The 24,542-nt window shown below is 45.5% G+C and overlaps 1 protein-coding gene across 1 annotated transcript in view; it reads right to left on the reverse strand.

Annotated features, from left to right (window-relative positions):
* Snx29 (sorting nexin 29) overlaps positions 1-24,542 on the reverse strand; it is a 425,497-nt gene that overhangs the window by 115,747 nt on the left and 285,208 nt on the right. Inside the window, exon 16 of the mRNA XM_055597769.1 lies at positions 9,826-9,942. Within this exon, the coding sequence (XP_055453744.1) occupies positions 9,826-9,942 (117 nt within the window). The remainder of the gene's footprint in view (positions 1-9,825; positions 9,943-24,542) is intronic.

Here is a 24,542-nt window from a genome sequence, read left to right on the forward strand (position 1 = left end):
ACCCTAACCCTAACCCTAACCCTAACCCTAACCCTAACCCTAACCCTGCTACCCATGAAGGATGTGCAGTATGAGGAAGAAGAAAGAAACAGCAGTTTCCCACCCATGACATATTGGGAGTGTTTGTTACAACATCACAACACAGCCTTCCCTGTCTAACAAATTAGACCCCATTTATAGATGTGAAAACTAAGTCTGAAAAAAGTGAAGCATGGATCATGTATCAGCCATGAACCCAAGCCTAGAGAGCAAAGAAACTCTAGCCATCACCCTTCAGAGTGTGAGGGTCCAGAATTTCCCTTTTTGCCAGCTAATCCATAGCTTTCAGGGACAGCCTTGCTTTGTGCTCCTGATGGGTAAGAGCAGGGGCAGACCAGCCTCCATTTTCTCTCCCTTCCTCCTCCATGGGCTTCTCTCTTGAAGTCTTTTTCTGAAAGTCAGTACAAAACATTCAAATTCTTCTGGACTGATGGATAACCTCCTGCCCAAATTGGGAACAGTTTCAATTTAGACATCAAAGAAATCCGGGTGGGCGGTACTTGCTGCAATAGCTCCTTACACTGGGAGACTAAGTTTCTGTCAGCACTTAATTCAGTGAGCACGTTCTGAGCATCCAGGGTGAAGACGCTTGGTGAGAAGTGGGAGCTAACAGTCACTTGTTCAATAAATATTTAATAGTCCATAGCAGGTGCCAGGAGCTCAGCCAAGGAAAGAAGAGACAAATGGGGAAGAGACAAACAGTTCTGTGCAGAGTGATGATAAGTGTCATGAAGAGCGCAAGAACACAGGCAGGTACTCATGGCTGTGATCAAGCGAGATTTCACCTCTCACATTTGATTTGAAGGCATTATCTGTAAATTTAAACCTCGCATAGCTGGTTCCTGTACTTACTAGTGAGCACATGGGGCAGCTCCCTCATCTGGGCCTTTGTGTTCTCTACATGGAAACGGCAATAGCTATGTCACGGGCTTGTTCAGGTGTTACAGCAGTTGGGATGGAGCATGGGGCACAGAAATGTTCAATACAAGTTGCCCTTTAACTGCAGGCAGGAGAGTGGTCATTACCTCCTGGGGAAGCCAAATGATGCATGGCTGAGATTAGGGGATGTCAGAAGACGCCATGTTGAAACAAAGGCAGTACAAGGCAGCACTAGTGTGGCATTGAAGTCTATCTCAGAGGATGGGCTTAGACCTTGAAGGATGTTCAGAAAGCACAGAGAAGAAGGAGCCAGCACATATTCGTGAATGGAATTTGGGAGTCTCACAGCAACCTGAACAGCATAAGTTATCCCATGGATGTTAAAAATAGGCAAGAATATCATATGCATATACTATTAAGTCTATGAAATATGTATGCATAAAAGACAGCCAAAAGGATGTATACCCAAGTTTCCACAGCAAGATCAGTGGAAGAGAGGAACCTGCGTTCTGTCCTGTGAATAATATGTGTTACTGAAATAAGGATAGACATCAAAAGAAGGAGAAAAGAGAGAACAAGTCAGTAGCCTGACACAGAGGACCTCTGAAAAGCTCTGCCCTGCAGACTATCAATGCAGATGCTGAGACTTATGGCCAACCTTTGGGCAGAGTGCAGGGAATCTTAGGAAAGAAGTCGGAAACAGTAACATCTGGAGAAGACAGAACTCTACAAGGAGAGCAACAGAACCAAAAAAAATCTGAGCACAGGGGTCTTTCCTGAGACTGATACTCCAACCAAGGACTATGCATGGAGCTAACCTAAGACCCCTGCACAGATGTAGCCCATGGCAGTTCAGTATCCAAGTGGGTTCCACTATAATAGGAACAGGGACTGTCTCTGACATGAACTGATTGGCCTGCTCTTTAATTACTTCCCCATGAGGGGGAAGCAGCATTACCAGGCCACAGAAGAAGACAATGCAGCCACTCCTGATGAGACCTAATTGACTAGGATCAGAAGGAAGGAAAAGAAGACCTCCCCTACCAGTGGACTTGGGGAGGGGCATGCATGCAGAGGGTGGAGGAAGGGAGAGAGATTGGGATGGGAGGAGGGAGGGAACCTCAGGGGGGGATACAAAGTGAATAAAGTGTAATAAATAAAGAATAAAAAAAATTATACTGTGCTTTTTGGAAAAATTTGAACGTGTGTAAAAAGACAGAGGTTGAAAAGTAAAACTTTGCAAACAGGAACAGCAAGAGCAGGTGGTAAAGGAAGGCTCAGTGAGACAGTGAGAGAGGTAAGAGGAGGGCAAGAGTCAGTCCTGCCTTGGAAGCTGCCAGATTAATTTGGAAACAAACCTAATATAATATTTCCCACAGTAACTAGCTGTCTTTCTGTATAAAAGTAGACATGATATACCACAACTCCAAATAATTTTTTTCACATTTCAAAAGTAATCAAGTCTCCAGAAAAAAATTATAGTTCTATTATCATACTCTTTATGACTATATTTTTCTACATTTAATTCATAAATGCTTTTCAATAAATATTTTTAAGACAATTAACCAAGCTCTCTGACCAAACCTGTAACTCTAGTTGCTTAGGAAGCTAAGACAAAGTGATCACAAGTTTAAGGCAACCCTGGGCTATAAAGTGAGCTCAAGGCAAGCTAAGCAACATTGTAAGATCTTGCTTCAAAATAAAATATAAAAAGAAGGCTGCAAATACAGCTTAGGAAGAATGTTTTCCTTTCACTGCTCTGGGCTCGATCCTGACACACACACACACACACCAATAAGAAAATACTTGCACCCTAGGAGGGCACAGAAAGCAACCACTGGTTGTAAGCCTGGCTCTTACAGGACAGAGTGGCGACTTGCACTGGGGCATCATACTTATGCTGGCAACAACAGTGATATTCCTCAACAGCAGAAATAATGAAAGCCATTTTACTAGGAAGAAAAAAAAAAGAATAAAAATAAGGCAAGCTGGGATCTTTCTGAGTTTATCAAAATACCTGAACAAGATAGCTCTCCAGTGCTTGGCTGGCATTATTTTATTTTATTGTATTGTATTAGTATCTGAGAGTGTTCTATTCAAGCTTTAGGCAACAAAATCATCTTGTTCAGAAACCTATGCAGCAGATCATAGACCTTTCAGGGCAATGGCTACAGTTCCCAAACACTGGCAGTGGAGAGTACAGAGATGGCAGCACTCCATAATAGAAGAGGTCACTTTCTGAAAAACACATCCAGGGGGCCAAGGATTTGGCTTTCTGTACCTATATTGAGGATCTTTTTTGTAAGATGCATGTGTTCCCAGCTGGTCACTTAACCATGCATCCCACAGAAGAGACAAGTGTGTGTTAGGCACATCCTGTTTCGGACAGGGTAGAGGCCAGAGGAATCATACTCCATGCAACACAAAGCAGAATCAGAGGTAAGACTTGGCCAGATGTACGTTCACACTGGGGAGGGGAGGAAGCTCCCAGAATGACCCATAAGTCACACAGGATGATGGCTACACAGCTCACTTCTCTGCTGAGCAAGCCTAAGCTAACAAAGCACATGGAGGCAAGGAAGGCAAGATGGGGTTTTAGTTCTTCAAGAAAGTTAAAAAAAAAAAAAACAGGAAGAATTTTTTTTTTTTAAAAAAGTACAAAGTTGCTGGACATGGTGATGCATGCCTATAACCCCAGCACTCAGGGAAGCAGAGGCAGGTGAATCTCTTTGAGTTCCAAGGTACCCTGGTCTACAAAGCAAGTCCAGGACAGTCAAGGCTACACAAAGAAACACTGTCTCAAAGAAAAAAAAAAGTGTACAATGTCCTGGTAGAGAAGGTGTAATTGAGCACAAGGCAGCTGAGCTAACACAAAGGAAGAAATGAGGAAAGTATATATTATATACTTAGAGGGGTTGCACAAGGATAACCATGCAGGGAAAATCAGCAAGATGAACATGTCTTGGTCAGAAAGATGGCTGAGACAGAACATGCAAGCTTGGGAGAAGCCACACTTCGGGAGGACACAGTGGTCAAGAGCAAATCTACAGTCTGATCTCCTAGAAGAGAGCTGAACCCAACCAGCTCCTCAGGAGTGTCATGGAGTTTCCTCAGTCTCAGGACCTCTCTCTACACTAAGACTATGATGAGAAACCTTTATGCCAGCAACACATACTAGTCAGATGCAAAGAGTGCTGGGTGCTGTGATCGTGGCAATAGCTAACTTGATGTGGAGGTGAGGATGGATTCTGAGTAAAGTGTCCATGGAAGACAGTGAAATCTGAGTGGACTTAAAGTACATCAAAGCAGGTTTTGCTTTCGCCACCAGCAGGGGTCTCTGGTTTCTGAATGACATCTTTGCACCTGGGTTACATGGGACCCATGGAAGTAAGAGTGCATCCTTCTCAGGCAGCCTTGAGGGTAAATAAATGAAGAACCTGACCAGTGAATCCCAAAAGCATTTTGGCTGCAGTTTTCTTGCTGCTACGTGGGTGTTAAGGGCCAAACTGACTGACCCACGCACATGTGAACCTTTACTGGGCAGAGGTAAGGAGAAACACGGGATCAGGAAAGGCCTGACAACAATCCTCATCCATGTTCCTCGGGACATTGCTCCTCAGGCAGGAACAATCTCTGGCTCGGCTCTCCGGCCTGTGTCCATGTCAAGCAACAGTACAGTCAACGTGGATAGATGCACATCAGACAATCTGGACCTAGACCTCCCAAACCACAGGTTCTATCTCAGGTCTGTGTGTCCCACACATTATGCAAAGCAGCACTTGAAATGTGAGTGACTGAAGCATAAACAGGTCCTTAGAGAGTGCCGAGGTGACACAGCTCTGGGACCTGCACCTTGCTAGCAGACGCATGACTCTGATCACAGTGGAAATGCATTTGCAAGGTTCTGTACCCAAAAGTCTTAGGTGGCCAAGGTCCATGCACCTGCCAGCTCAGAGCAGCAACCAGCTCCCTGAGCCTGATGCACAAACACCAGGAACAAGAGTTCAGCCCAGGCTTCAGGAAAGGAAGGTCTGAGGCAAGACAATCCAGGGTGCATTGGTATGCATTCCAAAGCTATGGCACCACTGGGGCAGCTGCCCATCAACAGAAAACAAAGCTGTACCCAAGAAGGGGCTTTTACTCCTTCAGTGGAGAAATTTAGAGAGGGTCCTGTAAGCATTTTCCAGACGATTTTGTGTAAAAAACCTAATATTTCTGTGTTAAGCTTCTATGTGGGATACACTTTTGGAAGCCTCCCTTTACAGCACTGTTCAGAATTATCTGCACGAGAGCAGACGGCTAAAATGCACATGCCATGCACAGAATTCAAAAGCCTCTTATAACCTGGATGTGCTGTTCAGAGCTTTGAGGGGACCGCAGACAATTTGGCACTCTATCATTAGAGATTTGCCAACTGCCACCAAGCCAAAAAATAAATTTCTTATTAAGCTTCTGTCCTTAAACAGCATCAACCCCAACATGAGGTTAGTCCGTCTGAGATTTTAAAGATACAGAGACAGGCCCATTTCAATGTGAACCTTTACTCCAAACTGTCCACCCATCTTGCTCATCTCTGAACTTTAATCATACTTCTCTCGGATTGGCAAGGACATCTCAACAGCTGAGGAAGAAGTCTGTACACATCCCAGGCTGCTCACAGAAGGGGTTATCAAAGTCTGCTATCTGGCAGGATGGGAGGCCACTTTTCTAGACAATAGAAGGCCCTGGCTAGTGGTGTTACCATAGCGACCAGAGCTGTGTGGTCACATTCACATGACATGTGCTCCAGGCTCTGAGAAGAGGCTCATGAAGACATAGTCACTGTCACACAAAAGCTCAGTCCAGAGGGGGGAAAGGAGATGTAGACATAAGTGATAACTCAGAGTAACAAACATGGCCACAAAGGGCCACAAACATACAGGTCAGGGCCCAGGCTAGCTCACAGGGATGGGTAAGTCCACATAGGGGTTAAGAGATGCTGAAGAAACCACACTCTCTTCATCCACTCACCAATCACACATACACACACACACACACCACATACACCATACCATAACACACACACATCATGCACATGCATGTGCGCACATCACACATACATCACACAGCATACGCCACACACCACACACACACACACACACACACACACACACACCACAGAAATCTCACATGAGAAGAGGAAGGGTGTACGGGTTTGCTGTACAGGTATAGCAGTAGTTTCTGTGAAAGTTCATTAAGCAAGAGATAATAAGGAGGATGGGACAACCAAGGGGCATTGGGAGAGTCATGCACAGGGTTGAGACAGATCAATGGAAGAGCCAAAGAGAAGTGAAGATGGAGAATAACACACAGGAAGTAAAAGAAGACAGAGAAAGAAACATAGAGAGATGGCAACAAAAGTGCAGACATAGGGGAGGGAGGAGAGGTAAGGATATAGAGAAAGGGGGAAAGAATAGCAAACATAGACCTAGAAACAACAAAGAGGACGGAGGAAGGGAAGGGGCGAGGAGCGAAAGGGGTGGGAAAGAGAGGCAAAATGAACTCAATACATTTGCCACTGCCAGGCTGGGTCAATGGGGCCCCAAGGGTCTAGAAAATCAGTGTTTAAACAAAGACCTCAAGCAGGCTGCAAAGACACTGGAGGCCAGGAGGGGCTAGGAATGAGTGGCCATCCTGTCTTACCCCAGGGTCCTGGGGTCACACATGTAATCTCATTTCCTAGGGCCCACAAGTCACCGGCCAGGTCATGCTGCCAAGGCGCAGCAGCCTCAGATGAGCCCAGTAGGGAATGTATTAGGAACAAGCACCATGAGGAACTGTCAGAGCTTCCCAATGCCTTTCTCAGAAATCACTTGTGAGTCCCTTCCTAGAAACTGTCCCTGGAGAAGAAACCTCTGGGAACGCTATGTGCGGCCAGGCCTGTGGGGAGCACCTGTGGGAGGTCCTGAAGAAAAACAACTACTGCCTTTTGTCCAGAGCTCGAATAACTGTTCCGCCAGAGCCCTCCTTACACACAGGAATCACTGTTCTGCTTCTAGGGAAGTCTGCTTTCCCCAGGATGATACTTCCAAAGAGGCCCTTCCAACTCCAAGACAAAACAGTCAGTGTGATCAAAAACGGTAACAAAGGCTTGACATTTTAGAGTAAAAACTAAATAAGCAACAACAAAACCACTTTGAGTGCACAATGCCAAAAGAAAGAAGACCAGAAGAGTACTCAGCACACAATGGGACTGTGGATATCTTCACCACCCAGAGCGCTGTGTCCAGGACATGGCTCATCAGAGGCTGGTGCCTCAGGAGCAGGAACTGAAGCGTGGACTGAAGGGGTGGGGGTGATGCCTGGGATCTAAGTGTCAGGGTTTGCACCTGGCGCCCTGGTCAGGGAGGAGAAATTCTAAAGACAGACAGGTATGCCCTTCCCTTCCACTACCTGACTTTTTCACTGTTCACAAATGAAGTGAAAGTGAAGTGAAGTGAAGTGAAAGTGGTTGTGGAGCTAAGGCTGTCCTCTAAAGAAAGACAGAAACTCTAAGGAATGCTTGTAGGAATGAGGAACTCCAAACAGCTCTGGGTGAACACGTAAGACCTCAGATCCCACAAAACTCTGGAGACTTTTCTCTTTGAAAATGGTGCATGTTTAAGCACCAACTTTCCTGAACTAGACTTGAATAAGACACTGTCACCATAACATCAAGCAAAGAAGCAGCTAAAGCTTCTCTTCCCCACATGATACTTGCCTCACAGCCAAGTCACATGTGCTCCAGCTGCACATAAGATGGCCACAAATGAAGTGTGGTATTAGTTCAACTTGGCACAATCTAGAATAACTTAGGAAGATAGTCTCCTTCCTACCTCCCTCTTTCTCCCTCTCCCCTCTCCCAGCCTCCCACCTCTACAGCCAACCCTGCAAGGCTGGAGCACTTAGAGCTAGACATAGAAACAGGACCATCGTGAAGATCTGCCCTATTCATGGGAGACACAGTTGAGCATCTGGACATCTAGACACACTGTCCTTTCTTATTGACAGGGCTACAGAGGCATCAAGAAGAGGAGGCACTTACTTGAGGGGGACAAGTGGGAACCAGTCTAGCAGATAACCAAAGATAGGTTATCATGAAAAGAGACAACAGAGGTTGTGGACTCCTGAAAGGAGACAGCCCAACCAGAATTACATCATCAGTGAAACAAAACCAATTTCATGTATCTGGACCCAAATGACAGCTCAAGGAAAAGAAAAACAGAAGGAGCATGTCAAACAGCACTACCCAGGGATGTTGCCAGGGAAACTCTAATGTAAAACTAGACAGCCTAGTGTTATCCATAAACTAACTGCAAGGGAATGAGAGACGAGGGAGGACCCAACAGACAAAAATATAAGAGAAAAGTCAAATTCCCAAAGACAGAATGGTGGATGGTGAAGGCTGAAGAAGGAAGGAAGGGAGGTTAGTGTTTTATTTCAGGTGGAGAGAATGGCCAGTCTCCAGAGACGAATGGCTGGGTGTTGACATGAAGGTAATCACTGATAGTGAGCTGTCTGCCTGAAATGGTTGGAATGAGTTAGGTACATTTGCCACGATTTTAAATTATGAGAAAGAAACCCACAAGACAATCAATGACTTACAATGTGTGAGCCTCATGTGGATCCCAATTTTAAGAACCTATCTGAAGAGAGTCGAACATTTGAACACTGATAATTGCTGCTATAAAAGATTTAGTGGGTGTAAGGAGTGAGAATGGTATAGCATTTATATTTACTTATTTTTTAAAGGTTTTTTAAAATTCATCTCTCATATATTACATCCTGACTGTAGTTTCCCTTCCCCGAATCTTTCCTCCTACCTCCCCTGCTCCCTGTCTATTCCCCTCCACCTCTCCTCAGAAAAGAGCAGGCCTCCCAGAAACACCAACCAAACACTGCATAACTAGAATAACATTGTCTTAGTTTTAGATACACACAGTAAGATGACCAGGAATAAAGTACTGCACAGTATTTGACTCAAATAATACAGAGTGTGAAAACAGGAAGTGGTATGTTGAAATAAAACTAGCGGTAGTTGTTAAAGTTGAACTTGGCATTAGATACTTGAGAGTGTACACTACTTACCTGCCAACACTTGGACCTGGATGTTTTGCATAGGAAGTTTTAAAATAAAGGTGAAGCTGTGATAGGCATGCATGGAAGGAACAGCACCACAGCTCAAAAAGGCACAAGACAGAAAACAAAGTAAATGTCTAAAGGGCAGGTTGTGTTCATCAGATACTGAATGACTGAGCCAAGGAAATGACCCAACTAAATCAGCAGCTCTAAACCAGGGTTGTCCAAAGGAAATGAAATTATTACCCTCAATAGAATGAAAAGCAGGAATCCCAGAATTCACAGTTCAGTCCCACAACAAACAATTACATGATCAAAATGTCAACAGAGTGGATGAAAAGCCCTACAATTAGGCCCATACAGGATGCTCCTCAAACCAAACTATTGAACAAAAATAAGAAAAAATGAGCAACAAAAAGACCCATACCAGCAAATCACATGGGTCCAAGTTAAGAACAACAAACCCAGCCTGTTTTCTGACTGAACGTCAATCCATGCAGCAGAGCATAGACACATGGAGGAAGGTTCTAAACCAGTTCAGGCCACAGCACTGGGGGGGAACATGGAATGGCTGCAGTACTACCTCATGACTGTAATTTTTCTCCTTCCTGACAAAAGTGGACATTGAGAGGCTGGTGGAAGTACATGTGCATGGAGGAACAGGGTATGCACTCCTAGGTCACTGACATTCTCAGGGATGAACTAGCCCAGAAGTAAGACAGTGGTCAGTGGAGACGGGCAGACCCACAGGGAGTGTGCAGAGAGGGGCATGGCAAGGCTCAGACCAGCTTGCTGGTAGGGAGCACTTACTGGGCCTCTGAGGTCGATCAGCTCCTGCCTCATCTGGGACACCAGGGCTTCCTTGGCCACCAGGGCCCGGTGTAGACGCTCGTTGAACTCGATCAGCTCCCCATGCATCTCGGCCACCTGGAACAGACAAGCATGAAACCATCAGCTCCAGGAGCAACCTTTGCCCATGCTGAGCCCCTGCTTCAAGGAGTCTCCTTCCTGCCAGAGACCATGGCACCACAAGGGGCACCCAGCGGTACATAGCCCTCCTTGAGTTGGGCGAGTCTGGCAGTGTATGGACAGAAGATGACAGCATGGAGCATTTCCAAACCTTAACAACACTTCTACAAAGGGCTGTTTGGTAGCCTGAGTTAAGCTTGTCAAGAAAGTTCCTGCTGGGGCTGGACGTGTAGCTCACAGTGGTAGAGAGACTGCCTATCATGCACGAGACCCTGGGTTTAACACTCAGTGGTGCGAAAATAAATAAATTGACGATGATGCCCAGATAATGGTGCAATGGGAACAAATGCAGCTCCACTCACTGAGTCCTTGGGTTCACGTGAGAAAACGGAAGTAAGCTCTTTCCTAACCATGGTAGCATGCTTCAGCAGCACTTCAGTCACCACTGACTCTGGACCAGAATAAATCTTCCCATCCTCTCTGTGAACTTCATAATGAAAGCTCCAAGGGGCATGTGGATTGATACTACCTTCCAGAAAGAGAACTCTGAACTCAGGAGCCAAGAGCCTGCTCTAGGCAGTATAGGTAATGGAGGGCAGAACAGAGCCCTGGCTGGGTGCTAGCATCCTGCAACTGCACCAGCCCCACATGCAGTTGGCCAAGCTTCCAGTGAGCCACAGAAGCTTCCAAACTCAGTTCTTTCAAACTCAATTGGCTGATCCCAAAGCAACCTAGAGGAGCTATAAGGTAGCTTGTAACCAATGCAAGGCTACTCAAGTATAATTTATGCAATTCAGCAAACTGTAAGGGGTACTCTAAAATGCTGCCCCTAAACCTTCAGAAAGACCCCTGTGCAAGCAACTTCACTTGGGCTGGCCCTCCCACCCGTGAATTCACACAGCATTTGCTACATACTGGGAAACGTTTAATAACATCAGGCTGTTTGTCACAAGTATTTAACATGATACATAAAATTAACCATCAGAGGAGGGAGGGATATAGGCTGGGGTCACTGACCTGAATCCCACCTCAAGAAGCAAAAGGGAGCTCCCTTTTTTATTAAAAAGACAAAATGTGCACAAAGAAACACACCAGTATACTGAAAATAACAAGGATTTCTTCCCATTCTTTCTCCTTTCCTTATGTAAGTTCTGAGTAATGAGCATTCTTCTATTAATCAGAGAGAAAGGAAGTATTTTGTAATAGCCCATTTAAGGAATTGAAATGCCAAGAAACACACAGTCAGTATGCCTTCCCAGGTTCCATCCTTCTTCCTGAGTGATCCTTGAATGGGTTAATTTTCAGTGTGTGTGTGTGTGTGTGTGTGTGTGTGTGTGTGTGTGTGTGTGTATGTGTGTGTGTGTTCATTTACTCTGACAATTCGGTACATAGAATATAGAATATGTTCTGTTCACTTGATACTTCTATCTGATTGCTCTGAGGATCCCTTTTATGGTATCCAATATCCCCAACATGCTAACCTCACCAAGAATATGAAACTGTAAGTGAAAATGACACCAAGGATGACTTAAAGCAATGCAGTGAACAAATTGGGGATGGATAAGTCACTGAGTCTTTCAGCATCTCCTTGCTTGTAGAAACCAAAGATTAATTTTCCCTACTTGCCTTATTCTACACAAAAGCTTAAGTTAATCTCACATTCAACAAACACACATATCAACAATAATGCCTGCAGATTCTCCACATGGACCTTCCAGGGCTTTGTCAGGACCAGCAGGAAGTCCGCCACTGCTGCGTTACTGCGGAGGGACCTGCTGATGTGCTTCCACAATGCGCAAGCTTCAAATGGTGCCACTGTCACGACTTAACATGGAGCGGGGTTTTGTTGGGGTTTGTAAACAATTTTCCACAAATGCTTACATCAACTCACCCAAGGCTCCCATGTGCTCACAGTGAGCTGTCAAAGCCACAACGGTGGTTTGACCATATCAGACAATGCTCAATCTTCAATTGAAATGGCAGGGTAAGGAACTGATGGAACTGAGGAGACAAAACCTGATTGGAATAACTTCACCATTAAGCTGTGATGTTCACTGTCTGAGGCTGATCTGTGAAGGCAAGCTTTCTGTCTCACCTGGCGTTTTTATGAAGCGTATTTCTTCACAACCAGCTAAACAGCTTACATATTACATAGGCCACGTGAGCTTAGCGCTTCTCAAGTAACTATTTCCAAACCCAAATACAACTAGAAACAACTTCAGGACTTGGAGAACCTCCAATGTGGAATGTGCATCACAAACAGATCCCACTGTCACAAAACTAAAAGCAGCCATGAGGCCAGCATCTCCCAAAACTGCTGGAGGGCAGCACAATGGAACTGCAAGGCTGGGGCTGAGAGAACAAGGGCCCTTCAACCTACTCCCCTTAGGCTCACACAGTCACATCTCATTCTCTCACCTCCTGTTTGATACCCATAATGTGTCTACTAGCTTCAGGACAAAATCCACACTCTCTCCCTCACTCCACTTCTCACCTTTGGTCCTTTGGTAACATCACTAGGCCCTGACAATCTTCTCTGTTCCACAGCCATGCAGAGCTATGGGAAGTCACCCCACAGACAAAGATAAGTCACCCCACAAACATCCCACAAACAAGAAAAAAGTCACCACACAAAGAGTCCCCCCACAAACAAGGAGAAAGCCCTGTGCACCTGAGGCTCATCATTACAAAATGGACATTCAGACTATCACCTAATTGGACCACAATGCAGGTGTGAGGAGGTGCCAGTTCACAGACATGCAGCATGTGTGAGGCAGGGTAAATGCCCAGTAAGTGAAAGCTTCCGTATGTTCGGTCACAAGACATGGAGGAGGGGTCATAAAGGAAACCCTTGAGAAGGTAAATGAAAAAAAGCCACAGAAAAAAATGGAAGTCCCTCAAAGCAAAACTGCCATATTGTTGACTGCCTGCTGGCATGGTAATAGTGCTGGTGTAGGATGGCAGGAGGAACACATAACAGTCTTCCTTTGGGTCAAATGGACCATGACTGTATTTTGGAAGGAACGAAAGAGCTTGGAAGATGCTACTTTCAGAGCTTCAGGAAGCTGAGTGTTTCCTTCAAGTTGGAGTATCAAGGACAATGATCTTCAAATATAACAAGGCTATGAGGGAGTGTTTAAATCTGTGAGGATCCCAGAGTTACCATAATTACCTGCCAAATCAAAAAAGGATTATGAATGTAAAAAAGCCTCTGGCATTTCCTTTCATACTAGAATGTTCTCTATATCATCACATTCAGGCAAATCACGCCTTGCCCTCCTTTCTTCGTTAAGATCAAGACAAACCCCAAATTTCAGTAGGAACTAAAGCTCTTCTAGTGACAACAAGGAACATGTGCTCAGATGCCTCAGGATCTGTTTATGAGGTGAAACTCAAGTGCTGGCTTCCGGTCCTCTCTGCAGCAACTGTCAGAAGAACTTGATTCTCTGTGAACAGTGCATGGCACCTGCATAGTTAAATAAAACTAGCTGCACCAGTTGCTCTAGACGATCTGCGTGCCCAGCCTCTTAGAGGCTTTAGGAACCTAATGACCCTTCCTATGGGGTGGGCAACCATTCCTTATAGAAAAGGCCACTGTGCAGTGATACACTTCACTGTCATGGTCAGAAGGGGCAGGGCAGAGATTTGAACCCATGCTTTGGTAGCTTTTGCAGTGACCTTTGCACAGATATTTAAAATCTAGAAGGAAGTCAACCTCTTTTGTGTGAAGGGATGCAAGTTTGTCCTTCATGGCATGGACTGATAGTCCATGACAGAGCTGATTCTTGGTAGGTTCTATTCTGAGAAATGCAGATTTATGCCTCCTGAAATCCCAATTGATATGGCAGGGAGCTGGTATGAGCTATCCAGTTTACCTGACAAATAGAGGTCTCTATAGAAGACAGGTGTCAATAACTGTCACTACTCTGTCTGAACTGCTGCCACCAGGTCCCCAGTGTTGACCCTCACTCTTCATGGAGCAGCCTATGGGGAATCCACAAGCCAGCTTCATGAACAGGTGACGAGCAGCCTCTCTTGTCAGCCCACAGGACACTGGTTCCTGCTGGTCTGCAAACTCCAAGAAGCCAAAAACAACATTAAAACAGCAGTTAACAGTGACACTTTCCTCATAGTTTCTGAAAAACTGATGAAGAGAAAGAAAGCGAAACAGCCAGAAGCAACAGTCCTTGCTGAGCTCAGGGCTGTTGCCTCAAGAGAATGCAGGAGGCTCCCTGTAGTTGCATGAGTCTGCAGTAAGCATAGGACCATCTTCCCAGATTGTCAGGATAGCCCTTAGCATGACAGCTTCCACAGCAACCTAGATCCACCTGCCCCTCCCTTACTGTGACTGTGGGCAGCTTACTTTGTACTCATTGGGGTTAAGTCTTATCTGCAAAACAGAGGAAATAACAACACAAACTTCAAAGGGCTGTCAGTTAATATTCCAGAAGGCTACACTTGGGAGTACTTCATAAACGGTGGCTGTTGCTACCCATCAGACAGAGTTCATCAGTGTTACCCAGAAGTACCCTGGTTCTGTAGGACCCTCAATCCCTGGGCAAGGACTTAGCACCCTCTGACCCCAAGCCTCCAGAGGATGCATGGTCTTAAACAGAGCCTGAAGGATGTAGAGTAGATGAGTCTTTAGAATGAGCTAAATGCCACAAGTAGGCCTGTCAGCTGCTGAGTGGATGAGCCAGTTAAAGGATTGGGCCTCACTGAGACACATGCCTAGGAAGCATGTGGCAGCCCTTCTCCCCTTCCTCCTCCTCCTTCTCCTGAACCACCTGCTCCTCAGGCTGGAAACGGCTTTCTGTGCTAAGGAGGAGGTAAGGCCCTGCAGAGCTGCCAACCATCCCAGGATCCTTAGAAATCAATAGCTGCTCTTTGTGAGCAGCCTAGAATGGCTGGCAGGGCTTTTGAAAGCAGAGTCCAGACAAGGCTGTTAAAGTAATTCTTGACCCATTTTCACAGGCCTGGCTGAATGTGCTGTTTTATGCTTGTAATGGGTTCTAATTACCACCATTGTGTGGAGCCAGGTAAACCGAGTGCTAAATTAACCGAAGTGCTCTCCCTTCTCCTCCACTGACCCTTCTATAACTGTTCCAGTAAGAATACACTTTGCATGGGCTTGGGGTCATCAGAGGCAATCACAAGGAAGGCCAGAGTAGCTGGGTGCTCTCTGCGCTCTATATCAAGACTATGAACCACCCAGGAGGTGCAGTGTTTACTGGCATGAGTGATGGCTGGCTACCTAGCAAAGTGTCCTACCCCTGTACAGATGCTTTGTGTGTCAAGACCATCATGGGTCTTAGTGTCCAGTACAGCAGCAATCCAAGAATGGTTATAGACCTCAGTTTCTCTGCCCTATAAAACAGAAGCAGCACTAGCACCCAATGTCCTGCCTGAGGCCTTAGGACCCACGCCCCAGGAGTTGCCACACAACAATGTCTTATCTGCACAGAATAGACTCTACTGAGCCTGCCATGTTTGACATATGGTGAATGCTACAACCCAGAAACTGCTATTACTGAGGGGTCAGAGATGTTATTAGGGAGAGGATGGATGGATGGATGGATGGATGGATGGATGGATGGATGGATGGACGGACGGACAAAACTTGAAGGGACATAAACTGCAATTTGAGTAGAACTTTGCTAAGTGGGGAAGGCTGTGGAGAGATGCAGATAATGGAGGAGGGATGCAGGCCCCTCCTATGGTCAGCAGCAACCCTTCTCTTTACTGTAATGTATCCTACACCTCCTCCCACTTGCCTCCTCATTCTTCTGTATCAGCCTAAAAAAATTAACAGGAAACTATTGAAGGTTTTCTGAAGTTTGGATATGGATAGAATAATGCAATGACCCTTGTATGCAGAGTTCTCAGAGCTGCTCTTCTCTAGTCTCCTCTAATGCAAACTGCTGATGCCATTTCATCATATCTGATGCTATCCAAAGACTTTAAGCAGAGGGGTGGATTTGAACACCCAGTATATGCTTTAGAAAGCAGCCATGTTGTTTTCTCTTTTGGCATCTATACCCTAGATTTGACTCCATCCAACAGGTATGGGAATAAGTTTACAGAGGCATAAGACAGTCAGAACAATGACTTAGAAGTGCATGCACAAGCACACCCTGAACCTCTTCTCGTCCACTCCCTTGCAGTATAACGCCCAAAGTATTATGCTCCTCCACTCTGGAACCATCTTTTCATTCACTTATTCAGCCATGAATCCATGAGTCTTTATTCATCCAAAAAACATCTACTAAACCAATATATGCTGATCCTGGTTCTGAATGTCAGTGGATCAGAACCTGACTCAGAGAGGTTGACATGCAGGGTGGCCAAGAGCACAGCAGAAGCTCTGAGATTTCTGGAGGCATTGAAGAGAGGTACTCACTTAGTATGGGGAAGGGTCCAGGGGATGTGACAATAAGCTGAGGCTTGAGGGCAGGACAGGGCTGCCCTTTAGAAATGGGTCTAACTCCAGGCCACTCCCTAGCATGTCTCGCACCCACTCTTATCCCATGAGACATGAGAGATGACATCAAAGAAGCCAAAGCCAACTGGGAAAGTGGGTCCACCCTGGAGCCCCTGATTATTATTCTAGGGATTGAGCCTGGCCAAGAATGTTCTATAAGAAGCACATGCTTCTGGGTTCCAAGGCTTCTCCAGAAAATATTTCACCTCGAGTGCTGCTTACACATTAATTTTTCAGGATGCTGGAAAACCTGGGCTCTCTATAAAAAGATGCAAACTTTAAAATCATAGGGCTTTTTGTCATATTTGCCTGTCTTCCAAAAGTTAGAAGAGGCCAGTGTGCATTTGTAATCATATTCCTTTGAAAGAAATACACAAAGACCTCCTGAATATTTCAACCATGGCTCAATAAATTAGGTCTAAGTATCAAAGAGAAACAGTAAATGAAAAACATTAACTTTTATGAACATCAAGACTGCTTTTCTCCTGAGAGTCCCTTTCTCATACCAAACGGTGCTCATGTAAATGTGAGAAGAGCCCACTAAGACAAACAAGGCCTCACCCCTGCAGGGAAAGAGGGCAGGTTTATTTGTGTAAGCTGTAATCTGTGGACAGAAGCACCCATATGCAAGAGGAGCAGTGCCCAGCACATTCAAGTGTAGGCAGCAGCAAGGGACACTGCTTACAACAGTTAACAGGGAGCTGGATGACCCCATCTGATAGTCACATGCTGTGTGACCACTGTGTGCTTCAATATCTACATCAATCTAATGGCACCATGTACACAGTTACATGATAGGGTTGCTATTAGCAGTAAATGAGTTCATATTAAACTAAGGCTCCAGAAACAAGAGCATGGTTTTCCCTTTTACAGCTCAAATGCCGGCAGCAGCTACATCTCTCACAGTTCAAGCTCCACAGTCATCACACTGGAAAGGCAAGATGGATGGCCAACATGGAATTTGAATGCAGATGCCTGGGTTTGAATCTGAAACCACATGTGCAGGCTGTGTCCTATACCCAAGAGCTGTTATTTCTGTTTGCATGAGAACATGACCCTTCTGTTTCATGATTAAGAGTTCTTCCTCCCAATGGGGCCTGTAGAACAAGGCTACAGTCCTGTCTGCTTAAGCACTGAGCAGGCCTTATCCCTCAGCACTATCAAGCATCCTACCTTCACAGAAAGCCACCTACCAGTACATACTTGGCAGAGCAAAAGCCAACAGTGTCCAGGCACTACCCTGCTGGGTTGAGGAGCCCACCCAACCCAATCTCTGTTCTGTGTCCTCAGCACTCGATGCTGCAAAAGACTGATTCTACCTGCAGACTCAGAAGTGTAAAAGAGTTCCCATTGGTGGCTACCATGCAGTGGCCTGACCAACTCAGTGGCCATCTGGGCTCAGATCCAGCACTTTGAGTTAGTCAACCCAAACACTTACTTCATCTATGAGCTGCTGGACTGCAAGGAGGAGCCAATGCCACAGATCCAGGAGAACATCATCGCCACCAAAGATGAAGACCTGAAGCATGGCTGTGATCAAAGATGGCAAAAGTCACTCACCTACAGGGCCTAGGGGCAGCTTTGGGGAGCCTGAGGAACTCATGGAGGCCCTACAGAGCCCTTGGTATCCCTGCAACAACTTTAAAACAAAGGCAGATCCTATGGGAAGATGCTTTTAAAAAATAGACTCATGAAATTGGAAAGAAAGATGGCAGAACAGAGCCACTTGTGGGTGAGAATGTGGTGAAGAAGAGTATGGGAACCATTAGGAGCACAGCCACAGTAGACAAAGAACATGGCATTACTGAATAGAGCTGGTCCTTAGTCTGCAGGCCAGCTGCAGCATGGAGCTGCCACTACCGTTCACCATGCTGGGAGAAGAAAAGCACAGAGCCAGAGCCATGTCTGCAGGCTGCAGGAACAATAGTCATGCACCGTGTGTGTCTCTCTTGGGGTGGCCAGCCCTGAGTCTGGGGAGGTGTGCAGGGAGAAATGCTGTGGTCGCGAGTTCACTTGGATGCTGGCCCAAGAAACCCTGCCTATAGCTGCAAGGTCATCCTGACTCTGGGCAACAGCAGTAAATCCAAGATGAGTTTCAGCAATGGTTATTTATGGTGCTTCAGAAACCAGGAACCTTGAACCAGACCAATGACTTTTGGCAATTGATATTTGCATATAAAGCTATTTGGGGGAAAATGTTGAGTAGCACATTGCAGTTTCTAATGCCACTATGACAAATGAATTTATGATGGAGAGGTGGGAAAGACAGAGGAACAAAGTGATGAAGAGGCATAGTTAGAGGTAGAGCCATGTTAATGTCCAGGGGCCATGTTCATGTGCATGGCCTATACTGCCACCTGAGGCCATGTCAAATCCATGTCAATGTCTATGATCCATGCTGTCACCAGGGACCATGTCTGAGTCATGATCCTGCTGCAGCTGGGAGCCATAGTGATGTCTGTGGCCCATGTTGTCACCAAAGGCCATGTGGATGTTTGTGGCCTATGCTGCCATCTGAAGCCATGTTGATGTCTGTGCACTGTACTGCCACCAAGTGCCATGCTGGGGTCTTTATATCCTGCTGCAGCTAGAGGCCAAGTTGATGTTGTACTCCATGTTACCACTGAAGGCCATGCGGATACCCATGCTCTGTGCTCCCATCTGAACCATGTGGGTGTCCACGGGCCAGGCTTCTGTCAGGGACCATGTTGGTGTCTATGGCCCACACTGCCCCTGAGGGAATGTTGATGTCCGAGGCCAAGGGCTATTGATGGTGTTCACAGTGTTGATGTCAATGTTCTGTACCTCAGAGATCATGATGAGGTCTGTGGTCCATGTTGCCCCTGGAGGCCATGTCTGAGTCTTTGATCCTGCTGCAGCTGAGGGCCATGTTATGTTCACAGCATGTGTCTATTTATGATCTGTGCTGCCGCCTAAAGCCATCTTGATGCCATTGGGTGCCATGTAAATGTGATGGCTTCCTGTTTAGGCTGCTGTTTTTCTGGGGGTGCGTAGGGTTTGTCACAGAAACCTTTCATGTCCCTCTTTTTCAACTATGTGTCTGTAAGGAGCACAGACCATGGGCTTCCACATGGTTTCTGGAACAGCACGAACTGTGAACAAAGACCTCAGCTGCAGTAGAACCACAGACCCAGACAAGGTTCTCAGAGGCAGCCTGAACCACAGTAATGACCATGACCTCAGGTGGCAGTAGCGGTCACTAACATCAATATAGTCCCCAGCAGCAACAGAGCCCACAGACTTCAACATGGCTTCAGGGTGCAGCAGAGACCACAGACACCCAAGTAGACTTTTTTAGTGGCAACATGGGTCACAGACATTAACATAGACCCCAGCTGAGGTAGGACCATAGGCCCAGGCATAGCCCTCAGCAGCAGCACATCACCTGACATCACCATAACCTTAGGTGGCAGCTCTGGCCACTAGATTCAGCATGGATTCAGGCAGCAAGCCAGAACATGGACATCTGCATACTCTCCAGTGGTAACACAAGCAATGGATACCAAACAGACCCTGGCTGTGGTAGGACCACAGACCCAGACATGGCTTTCAGTAGCAGCACAGGCCTGGACATCACCATGGCCTCAGGGGGCAGTGCAGGCCACTCAGAAGGTTAGGAAATAATTATCTGGCTGGAAAGCTATAAGACTTTCCCATATGAACTAAACTAAATTTGCGGTTATAAAAATTTTCCAACCTTCTTCCATTCCACAGACACTTATTTTATTGATGGCTCACCTAATAGTATAGGCAGAATTCATAGTCCAGATATTTATCAATCCATTACTACTTCTTTTTCCTCGGTCCAACAGGTGGAACTGGCTGTTTTGATTCATCTATTAGAGTTAATTCATAAACCTTTAAATATCATTTCAGATTCTACTTATGTTGAAAGATTATTTCCAGCAATAGACTCATATTCATACATACTCTAACCTCCCTGGTTTTACTACAGAAGGAAATAATCAAGCTGATGAATTAACCTGACCTATCTTTACTATTTTTACTTCTCCAGAGGAAATTTGGGAAGGGGTATACATCTGTCATTGCAGATGGATCTACTTAAATACAATGGATTCCTTCTGGCTCTTCCAGCCCAGGGCCATCAAAGACCATGGCAGAGGGCAAGGAGACAATGAGAGTCACCAGAAAGATAACAAACCTCCAGAAAAAGGGTAAAAGGAGATATCACACTATCTTAGTTCAGGTTTCTATTGCTTCAACAAAACACCATGACCAAAAAGCAAGTTGGGGAGGAAAGTGTTTATTTGGCTTACACTTCCAGATCATAGTCCATCATTGGAGGAAGTCAGGACAGGAACTCAAACATGGCAGGAACCTGGAGGCAGGAGCTGATGCAGAGGCCATGAAGGGGTGCTGCTTACTGGCTTGCTCTCCATGGCTTGCTCAGCCTACTTACTTTTAGGACCCAGGACCATCAGCCCAGGAATGGCACCAACCACAATGGGCTAGGCCTCCCCACTGATCACTAATTAAGAAAATACCTTACAGCTGCATCTCATAAAGGCACTTTCTCAGCTGAGGCTCCTTCCTGTCTGATGACTCTAACTTGTATCAAGCTGACACGAAACAAGTCAGTATATGAGCATATCATCACAAGTCAAGCCTGCCCACCTGGGACCAAGTTAAGGCCCTGTGCACCAAGGAAGAAGCTATTCTACTAAAGACTCTGCATTTATGACTGGACCTTGGCACTGTAATTAACTCATTCATTCATCTGGAGAAGGGACTGTGTTTAATGTTTCCTTGGGATTTAAACCACTTCCTATTTACACAGGACATCATAACATTTGTATTCCTATTAAAATCAAATATGGACTGACATTCTAAAAGATACCAAAACTACTAATCGTATGGGTCTCTTTTTAAGCAATTCTCGACATTTTTTTCTGGTCAATATAATAATGTAACCAATAGTACTAGACATGGTTTGGATCCCTCAGTGACAGAGTATTACACACAACGCTTTCACTGCTGTAATATCACAATTTGCTTGCTTATAGGATACTCATGTATCAAATGCCAATTAGATTCATCTACAACACCTCAAACCAAAACTACTCTGGATATCCTGCTAATAAAAAATAAAAAGGTGGGAGATATCAGATCATGGTTCAAGAACGGAATCATGTGAGGAGACTTCTGAGTGCTTGTGAGAACACTCCAAGATAACACAGGAGTCCTGTGACCTGAGTTTCTTCAAAAACAAGGAATCATTCTTAGCTTATGCTTTCATGCCTCTCCTAGGTATAGCAGATAAAAGTGAGTTTGCTTCAGATTATTCATTTCAACTGGCTATTATTTACTTACATGGAAAATCATGTTTTTGCCATGTGCAGTTTGTCCTTGTGATTGCACACTTTACTCAGGGGACTCCTTTTAACCCTCAGAATATAAACTGTTTGATTCTCTGAATAAAGTTGACTATTACAGGAGGCTTTACTAAAGCTCATCTTTAGGCTCCATTTTCCCAGGTTCCACCACCTTTACAGAAGTAAATAACAGAGCAGAAAACAGATTTGACCTAAAGGCATTTTTTATATTAAAAGATTTTATTTATTTAATTCATGTGTATGAGTGATCTATCTGCATGTGTGCCTACATGCCAGAAAAGGGCACCAGTTAACATTATAGATGGCTGTGAGCCACCATGTATTTGCTGGGAATTGAACTCAGGACCTCAAGAAGAGCAGCCAGTGCTGTTAACCACTGAGCCATCTCTTCATCCCCTACCTAAACGCATTTTAAATGCTAAAAATAGACAACCAAAGGAACTCTAGAGCTGCTTCCTCAATGGTTCATCTACACCAGTAACAACATACCACCAATGGATGAGCTACACCCAGGGAAAGCCCTACAAACAGTGATACTCTACACCCAGTGCTGACCTACACCCAGAAAATGATCAATACCCAGGGAATAATCCATACTCACTGGAAACACCCTGTTTCCAAGAAACAAGAGAAGGAATACCAGGTGGGCCACAAGCTAGAAAGTACATTTCTGTAGTCACTGGCCAATCCTGCTGAGCAGACTTTCACTGAGTGATGCCTGACAGTGCCTGCTGCCTTCCTGGGTCTGGAAAATGAACTCTCAGCTCAGCCTGGCTTGGACAGCTGCTGGTGTGCTGAAGGTACTATTCTCCCACATTTCTAGAGAACAGCAAAAGTCACACATTGCTAGCTTTTTCTACAGGTATATCTCCCATGAGGTAGGGTCTGGTACAGGCCAGGGCTGGGGCTATGTTCAACACTGTCTGTGACACACACAAGCAGAGCCTGGTACCATCAGTGCTCAGAACTCATGGAATGGATGGAGAGGCCAGGTACCACAGGAGCATGAAACGATTAGAACATGGAAAACTGACTGGGACACTGACCTTCATCTTGCTTGTTTCCAGGATACTCTGCCACATAAAACATAAAGCCATTGTACACTGTTCCTATTGGCTCACAGCAATCTTAAAATGGACACCAAGACACATCTCTGTCCCTAAAAGTTTTTTAAAAGAAAAAGAAAAAAAAAAAAAAAAAGCAAGTGTATGGGAAAAGAAGGGACACGAGCTCTAAAGGCAAGTGGGTCTTATGGGAACCCACTTCCCTCACTACCAACTTCGATATCCAAGAGGTGTTCATGCCAGGGAGAGATTAGAGTCAGACAGGAGACACTGTATAACTGTGCATGTGGATTTCTAAAAACAGTAGCTAGAGCAGAGCCTACAGAGGAGAGATCAGGTGAAAAGAAGTATAACAGTAGCCATGAAGAAGAGACATACCGGAGCAGCCTCCAGCCATGCTGGCACTTGGGCAGCCTAAGCATGTGGCATAGACAGGGTTATCTTTTAAGCCAATGAAATGCTTTTCAGCAGCGGCAATCAAAAGCTCTCAAATATTTCATTGACCTTTTGAGCTTACCTAAGGTCAGAGAGATGCACCACCAACATTCCAGGGTCTCAGATTGAACCCTGATGCGTCTGAAGCACTTTCTGCCTCTTTTGTCTATAATGGAAAGAAGGGGCTGTTGTCCTGTCTTGCCAAGATTTCCTGCTTTGACCACACAACACCTGTACCTAGCACTCCAGTGAATAGCAACTATTACTTTCAACATCCTCTCCTCCATAGCTCTCCACATGCCTACTGGACATGAGCAGCTTGCCTATAACTCCTATGAGCTAAACATTTGCTGCAGAAAGGCTTCTAACACCTTTGCCTGTTCTTCACCCTGTGAGCTCCCTGAGAAAAGGATGACAGCAATTCTCACCTCATTGTGAACCCCAGGCATACAGCCCCTCTCACTACACACAAAATGGCTCATGTCAAGTCCACTTCCATGACTCCCAGTGCCTGGGCCAATACAAGACCAGCTCCAGCACAACATAAACGCAAATCCTCAAGCCAGGCACAGTGGCACACCTGTAATCCTAGCACTCTAGAGGATAAGGAGGGAGGACAACTGGTTCAAAAGCAGCCTGGGTACATGGCAAGAGTATATCTCACAGAAAAATTGAAATGAAACAAAAGCAAAACCCTCAGTAGCAGCATTCCACCCTCCACAGGACAGTGCTCATAAGGTGGTGAACCTCATCATCACAGGCACTTCCATGCAGGCTGAGCTCTCCCAACCTTCCTAACCAAAGTCCACACTGTTCTCCTCCCATTCTTTTCTTGCCTCTGCACTTTCATGTTCCATTCCATCTGCCCAAATGTCTTTGCTTTCCTCTCCTTACATAAGCCTGAACGTGAGCATCCACTGTAGAGGGACCTCCATGAAAACCCTGGTTGAGGAACTCTCCCAGCACTAGGTTGTGTTTTCCCAGAGCATCTTCTCCCTGCCTGTTGGCGAAGCTTTTGCTAAAATGACACAGCGACCCACCTTTTGATGTGTATACCCTGCCCTCCTGAGTGTGGGCTGGACCTTTTCCCATTGCTTCTAGTGCAGGAAAAATGGCAAAGGCACCAAGATGCATCTGCTTAGACTAGACTATAAGATGGATTTCCCTTCTTTTCTCACTCCCATGGGCTCTTTTACTTGTTCC

This window comes from Psammomys obesus, unplaced genomic scaffold (assembly GCF_907164565.1).
Source record: "Psammomys obesus unplaced genomic scaffold, mPsaObe1.curated_primary_1811, whole genome shotgun sequence".
Classification (NCBI taxonomy): Eukaryota; Metazoa; Chordata; class Mammalia; order Rodentia; family Muridae; genus Psammomys; species Psammomys obesus.